Source organism: Polyodon spathula, chromosome 31 (assembly GCF_017654505.1).
Source record: "Polyodon spathula isolate WHYD16114869_AA chromosome 31, ASM1765450v1, whole genome shotgun sequence".
Lineage (NCBI taxonomy): Eukaryota > Metazoa > Chordata > Actinopteri > Acipenseriformes > Polyodontidae > Polyodon > Polyodon spathula.
Genome location: NC_054564.1, coordinates 7,288,346 through 7,295,837, shown reverse-complemented (window position 1 = coordinate 7,295,837; position 7,492 = coordinate 7,288,346). Strand labels below are relative to the sequence as shown.

The 7,492-nt window shown below is 42.8% G+C and overlaps 1 protein-coding gene across 6 annotated transcripts; it reads right to left on the bottom strand.

Annotated features, from left to right (window-relative positions):
- Positions 1-1,438: 1,438 nt before the first annotated feature.
- On the bottom strand, positions 1,439-7,179 carry LOC121303124 (beta-microseminoprotein-like). Of its 6 annotated transcripts, XM_041233598.1 has the most exons (6): positions 7,055-7,179; positions 6,328-6,415; positions 5,890-6,004; positions 2,757-2,853; positions 2,433-2,568; positions 1,439-1,662 (listed from the first exon to the last, which is right to left on the bottom strand). In XM_041233598.1, exons 3-6 carry the CDS (start codon positions 5,923-5,925, stop codon positions 1,551-1,553), a joined length of 381 nt encoding a protein of 126 aa, XP_041089532.1. In that variant the 5' UTR covers positions 5,926-6,004; positions 6,328-6,415; positions 7,055-7,179; the 3' UTR covers positions 1,439-1,550. The 6 variants fall into 6 exon arrangements, with proteins under 6 accessions (XP_041089532.1, XP_041089536.1, XP_041089534.1 ...); XM_041233602.1 differs by lacking the exon at positions 2,433-2,568 and having other exon boundaries at positions 7,055-7,163; XM_041233600.1 differs by lacking the exons at positions 5,890-6,004; positions 6,328-6,415; positions 7,055-7,179 and adding exons at positions 3,582-3,657; positions 3,888-4,839.
- Between the last annotated feature and the right edge of the window lie 313 nt (positions 7,180-7,492).

The following is a 7,492-nucleotide window of genomic DNA, read 5'->3' as shown; positions in this document are numbered from 1 at the left end:
TTAAGGTTGGTGTGGCAGGCAGACGCCCTGCTGGTGTAAATAGTGTGTGGGCAGGGGGGCGGGGGCAAGGTTGGCAGAAATCTGTCCCTGCCAAGAACCACATGTGTCGCCATTTTCCAATTAGGCAATTGAGTGTGAATTGGAGAATGGCCACCTCTATATAAGGACTGAAAATCAGTTGTGTGGTGGAAAGGAATTAGCAAGTGTTTACACTGAGCTGTTGGAACTTTGTAGTGAATAATGCCCAGCCTACAATCTTCATTTTGGCCCTTGTAATGTGTTTGTTTGTCTTTGTCTAATAAATATGAGCAAACAGCACTTGAACTGCAGCTTCTGTCTCTAGTGGGCGCTATCCCACTTTAGACACCACTTGTGACAGGGTTGAGTCCCGGCCCGGGCTGGTTACTCCCAGGAAAGAGACTCAAGAGACAGACGCTCCAAGCTCAAGCGCGGTTTGCGCACGTTTATCAAACAAAGGCGAAAGACAAACAAACACGACACGCGGGCCAAAATAAATCTTCTTTCTTTCTTTCTTTCTCAGCCCGTGCGCTCACAAGCTGCAAGAGAGAGCACTGTGCCCGTACTTCTCAGGGGTAAGAAAAAAAGTCTAATTGCAAACTCGAACAGCTTGCCAAGCGCTAGCTAGAAAAGTACATAAGTACATTTGGCTATTTTCTCTAACAGCTGAATTTTTCAAGCGAGGTGCATACTGCTTATTAAACTGTCCACTAGGGGGGGGGTGCAAGCAGTAATCTCTGCCCCTCTGAAACTATACCCACCGTAATGCTTTTCAAAAGCAGCCACGTCGTTGAAATCGCTGGCCAATGTAGTTGCTGGAATCACGGTAAACAATAACGGCAGAATCGGGTTCTGCTGACACTCGGACACTCGGAATTGCTTTTAAGAAGTATTTATCGGCAACTATTAAATAAATCCATTCATTAACGTGAAATAAGAAAAGCCGTCCTTCCCTCACCTTTACAACCGATTACCAATCAATGGCGATTAGCTCCCGAGTTTTAAAAGCCAATTCTACGCGAATATCTCTCTCACCTGGGGCGCGTGGGCCTTTTTACTACAGCGCTGCCAGTTTCATTATCAGTTCATGGCCCTCGGTACGGCAAAAAAAAATGCCAGCCATCTGGGTGAGAGGAAACTTACGAAAAATTAAATTAAAACGCTCTCTGCAGAACTTGATCGCTATTGATTGGTGCTTGGTTGTAAAGGTGAGGGGAGGACGGCTTGTCTCGTTTTGAAATCAACACATTAATGAATGGGCTTATTTAATACCTGCTGATTAAAAACTTCTTACATGGTTATCAGCTCACCTCTACCTCAACAAAAAAAAAAAACCCTGAGAATGACACTGGGTATAGTTCTTACGCTAGTGTGGAAACATTAATGCATGAATCAGTCAACCAATCTACAAAGACTGTAATATAATAAAACCCAGGCAGGTTTTGAATCCAGGTTTATTGATTGTTGGCAGGGTAAGAGCTCTCAGTGCACGAAGGAGGCGTCTCTGGCGTCACTGCCAGCCTCCAACCCACTTACAGAGGGCAGGACTCTGAGGGGTCATTGATACTGAATGCCTTGAACTCGCAGCTCTCCTCGTCAAACAGCAGCACGCAGTCTTCAGGGACCCCCGGCGGTCTCGTCACCCTGGGGGTCGAGGCAATTGAGAATGGATTCAAGACAGGAAGGAGAAACTGGGGGTGGAGAGGCCGAGATTAAAAAGCAAGGTACAGTGCAAGGGTCTATGGGAATTCCGCCTCCAAGATATGACTAAAAAATGAATTATTTTCTGTTGAAGTAGTTTTGCCTTTCATTGAAACTACCACAGTGTGTGTTTTATAAAATATAAACGGGTGTGTTCTTATTTTCCCCATGTGTACCAAACCCCATGCAGACTCCCTTTAACGTCCTAATTTTGCGTCCATGTTCTGTCTCCAGTATGCTGGACAGCACTATGAGGTGTGATAGATTTGCTTTTGTGAATTTGTACAGTACATGCGTTCTGTGCTTCTGCGTTTCAATATGTATAGCCTGTGTGATTATTTATGATTATGTGTTGGTGTGTTTTTAGATTGTATAAGGCTTTGAGATGTGCTGCATGAATTGCGCTATATAAAAATAAAGATTATTATATTATAAATATTAGAAGATAACATAGACTCTTGTTCTTCATGATATAAAATATGAGTGAATTCCAACAAACACCCCTACCCCCAAACAATTTTTTTTTTAAGAGGGTTTATAAAACGCTCCCTTAGGACTTAACTGAAAAGCTTTTCAAACGCTGTGTTTCTTTTGCCCTTACCTTATGGGAAACACAGTTCAACCAACCATAAAATACTTCTTACTTCTAATCTAGGTCAGGGGGGAAAAAAAGAGCGAATCTAATGACAGAGGGGGAAGAGTATGAGGCTTACTCAACAGGACAGCATCGGAACCCGCCCCCCTCACACAAGCACTTCATGCAGGCTCCAGTCCTCCACTCCGCACCTATTGGGTATGGGGTGCTGTCAAAGGGGTCGGTACAGTGTGTGGGAACCACATACTGACCATCTGGAAGGAGATACAGCGCAGTTATACAGCAGCCTCATACACAGAGACAGTAAGGTTACACTGTGCATTCACCACAGTTCAGCATGCCAAGTGTGTCTCTTTAAACTGTGCCATTTCTCGCCTCTCATAATGCTGAACACCATATTGAAGATTGGCCTTGTTTAACAACCCTAACATAAGGACCATACCTGCGGACAATTCCATGCTGGCGAGACCCTCCAAGCACTGCGACTGGCTGAGGTGAAGGGCAGCACACAGGAGCACGGCACAGGCCAGGAATAACTTCTACACAAGACAAGAATGGGGAGGCTTAGCCCGATCAGTCACACACAGAAACGCAGAGCACCGACATACAGAGACACGCATTCACACAGAGCACGGATACAGACTCTGGGAAGCCCTGCCGGTACACAGGTCTGCGTATGTGGGGAGTGTTGGGCTGGCAGGGAGGGGGTTAACCTGCAAAAACACGCGGGAATGTGGCTGGAGCTGAAAATTGAATACATTATTAAATTATTAAGTAGGCTTCAGCCACACAGGTGTATAAAATAGGTGATCACCTGTTAGTTTGGAAGTAGTGGCGAGGATTAAGGTTGGTGAAGGGGAGGATTTTGTGTGCTATATATAGCAATATATATATATGAGAAGAAATATCACTAGGGTTAGGAGAGTTTTTGAAGCCGTGTTTATTATGTGAAAGCGGCGGCTCGGTCTAAAACCGCGGTATCTTAAAAGTGTATCATTATTTTTTTTTAAACTGTTTGATTTGGATGTTGTGCTTGTTTGTTTAGTTGTGTTTATTGTCTGATAATTAAAAGGGAGCACATGCGCTTTAAACTGCCCAATTTGTGTGCCTGGGTGTCTTTCCCTGCCAATAACACACAGGCCGTGAGAACACAAACACACACATTGAATTTCACATGTTGTATAGAGAATGCATTTTATGCCTGTAGCCATTTTAAAGCTGCATTCTAGTTGAAGCTAGAAGTCGAAATTGATCTGCCCGTCCTTACCATTTCTCTTAGCAGCAAGACGCGGCGGCTTCTCTGTTTCAGCTTCTGTTCGGTGATGGGGTCGAGTTTTTATTCCCTCAAGAAACAACATTTACAATTTTTTTTTTTTTTTTTTTTAAAGGACAGACATATTTAAAAACGTTTCCTTAAAGATTATCGTCTGAAAGCTGACTAGGAGCTGGGCTGTGTCTGAGCACACTTCACTCCTCTGGCAAAAACAGTAACATTCTTTCTTACAGGCGTGTCTGGGCACTGTCGATTGAGGTGTGTGTTTACAGAGGCAACTAATTCAATAAACACTCGTACCTTTAAACCTCCGGAGGGCAGGGTTTAAATCCGGCTGATCGGGTCACAAGCGAAATAAATGGGTGATCCAAACCGAACCCTCAAACCCAGATACTAGACATTAAGCAGAGGTTGATTTGTGACCATTCTCTGTAGCTGCCCGAGAGAGTCCCGGGACTGAATAACCAAAACGAATAGAAAGATGTGAGACAATATAACCTGGAGCCAAGAAGAATCAAAGGGAGGCTGTGACTGAAGTCTTTACATCTTAAAAGGGGTTGATCTAGTTAAAGAGAACCGGGAGCAGATGAAGAAACTGTGGAGATAGACTTCGGCCAGAGGGAAGGAGACACTGCTTCGCAGAGAGTGGGGAGGGGATGAGACTGTCATGTTGTTGAGGCAGAATCACTGGGATCCTTTAAGAACCGGCTTGACAAAGAGATCAGCCAGCTGCTGCCCAAAATATAGCCTCCTCTTGCGCGTAAACTTTTTTTATGTTCTAAAAGAGTAACAGCCCTTGTTGAAGTTTACCTCAGCAGTTTTTAAAGTTTCCCCTTGGTTAAGCAATTCATTTACCATGGCATGTTTTTAAATATGCTCTACCATACCTCTCTGGTCTTTATGCTTGCCTATGTTTTACAGTTCTTTTACTGTGATTTATTACACTGTGCGATTTTTTTTTTGTTTTAACAAGATGTCTCAATCCTAAAATTCTAGGTGATGCGAAACTTTTGGCTACGGCTGTAGGTTAATCTTTAACTACAGGTCAGGCAGACGGCAAGCGTGCGATCATGTTCTTCTGGTCATTGCCCTGTCGTTGTGGCATATCTATTCGCATCGCCCATCACTGGGCACTGTTTCACTGGGCATATTTTGACAGCTGTATTCTTGTTAGCTGTAAACACATTGTAACCCTTTGATTTCCAAATTACGAAAAAAAAGGAGATATCTACTGAAAATGTCCGCAGTTTGTCTGCATCAACTTAACACAGACGGTTGTTGAAGACGTTGGTACATAAACTAGATAAATATATATTATGATGATAGATTCATACCAGATAAATAATCCATATATGATCGTTATTAATATATCATATATATAGTATATTATATATGATATATATTATATATTATATATATATATATAAAACTGCCAGATAATATGAATACAATAAAGGCCAGGTTTGAATGAGTTTGATGCTTTATTGACTACATACAGACTGGAGAGGAATGGCACGCCCAATGCACTCTGCAGTCTTTCTTCTGCGGCTCCCGGCAGGAATAGCCCTATTTCCCAACAGCTCCAAAAACCGGGCAGGACACGGTACGGTCATTCTTCTTAAACACGCTGTATCTGCAGTTCTTCTGATCAAACTCCATCATACAGTCGGGAGGGAATTGAACAGGCGTGCTATACCTAGAGGTGTCACAAGAGGGTTACACACACCTGCAAGCCGCCTCGGATAAATGTGCTTTCCAGATAAACTACTGTAAACTTTCTAACACTGCCCATGTGATATTAAAGAACAGATACATGTGTGAAATACAAGAAGAGCCAATGTATTGCCCTTGATGTTTAGACACACTTTGTGTAGTGTAGAAGTCATCACATCCTGGCGATGTTTAAAACTCAGAAGTTTATAACATTGCTGTGGCCTGAAAATAACTGTCAATCATGTCTTTTGTTGGTTATCAGAGAGTAACTGTAACAGGCGGCAGTGAGATACGGTGAGATACGGTGAGGTTAAAAGCTCTCTATAACCGTGAATGCACATGAGCTCGGCTCTTTTGCTCAGTGGTTAAGACATAACCATTAACTCCCCCCCCCCCCTCCAACAACAGTCTGCCTCCCTTGGTTGTAACATTGGTTCCCTTTAGTAAATCTATTACTTTTCTCTAAAAGAGACGTTGCTTAAGATGACACTGCAAGCAAGCTGGTCTTTCAGAAGGACGGAACCCAGCTGTAAGGCTGATAAATAGGGTTGATATTAACAGCAGCGTGGTAATAACAGAAGTGACTTACGCTGTGCAGCAGGAATGGCAGGTACAGTCCATGCATTTAGAGTTCCTCCATTCCGAACCCCAGGTATGTTTTGTACCGTCCTCTGTGTCCACACAGTGGGTAGGAGGCGCTTCACCTGGAGAGAAATGCAAGCTGTCATATCAAATAACCCTGATATTTTTTTTTGCACAGTAATGCTCAGTCGACATTTACCACAGTTTAAGATGGCTTGCAATGCCTATCTGTGCTGTGCAATGTTTACCTACGCTCTACCATGCTTGCACTATGTACTTTGCTATGCTTTTACCATACAATACAACAGAAGTAGTTTCAAATGTCACTACAATAACCTTTTTGTATGTCCCTAGTTCTGGGTTTCTGTTGACTGTCTTCTGAACAGTCTTCTCCTCATTCGGTTCAACTCACTTTGCTATGCTTTTAGCATCCTTTACAACTTACCGGGTTTTATTTTCAGCTCCTTCTTATAGCAGTAAGACTGACCCAGGTGTACGACAGCGCACAAGAGCAGGGAACCCACCAGGAACTTCTACAAAAGAGCACAGGAATAAACCACTCCCTAGCTATTATTCTTTCCAAAGATTTTCTACCGTACTCTGGGTGTCTGCAAATTTCTCTGTTGTTGTTTGACCTATGGACAGTATTTGAAAAAAGCTTGTTAAACCATTCGAGCAAACAAGGGTTAATAAGCTTCCCTGCTCCCTGCAATCACACTCCGGGAATCATTTCAGAGTCAACATGTTACACTTGGCAATTCAGTGGCAAAATGCGCACTGGATATTATCGCAAGCTGTACTCGCTAGCAACCCCTGTCCCGTGTAAGCAAGCCCTGTTAAAAAAAAAAAAACTGTGCTTGGAACTTTTGAACTTGGTCATAATATATATACGTGGTAATCTGCACTGTAATTTTGCACAGTAATTCTGCAGTTTTCCAATGGTTAATGTATTATAAATTTACCATAATTTACAGTGCATTTCCATGCTTGTTAACGGCATGCCATATCTCTCTTGCGCTTTACAGAGCTTGCATTTGCTTTACCACTATGCATATTCCACTTTGCTATGTTGTTTTTTTTACTATGACAAAGTTGCACACGGGCAGATTCTTAAAAGCATCAGGTAATTACCGTTAAGGTCCTGGTCTAGTATATTGAGAAACAGAGCTTACCATGTTGTCTGTTCTTCTTGGTCTTCCGCTTCTGTTTGGACTGAGCGGGACGCGGTCCAGGTTTTATACACTCACCGAACACCCCGCGGGTCACTGCACTCTGAAAACAAACAATGGAAAAAAAAAAAACCCACACAAACAAACATGTCGCACAACGTACGGGGAGTGAGATCTGCTCACATCAGATACTGCTGTCGCAACATTTCAATAATATATTACCAGCAACTAACGCATGCGCCTTATACAAGTTTACCTTGGTATTTTTTGCAGGCTGTGTTCGCTGTTTTTACCGTGCTTTTACTATCATTATACTAGGCATTTGCCATCATTTACCCCGCTTTACACAGTTTTCAGTTTTCTATCCCCCTGGAGTGCCGCGCTGTCCTCATTTGACAACAAGCTAATTTGTAATTTTGTGGAGCATTTTTAACTGTTATT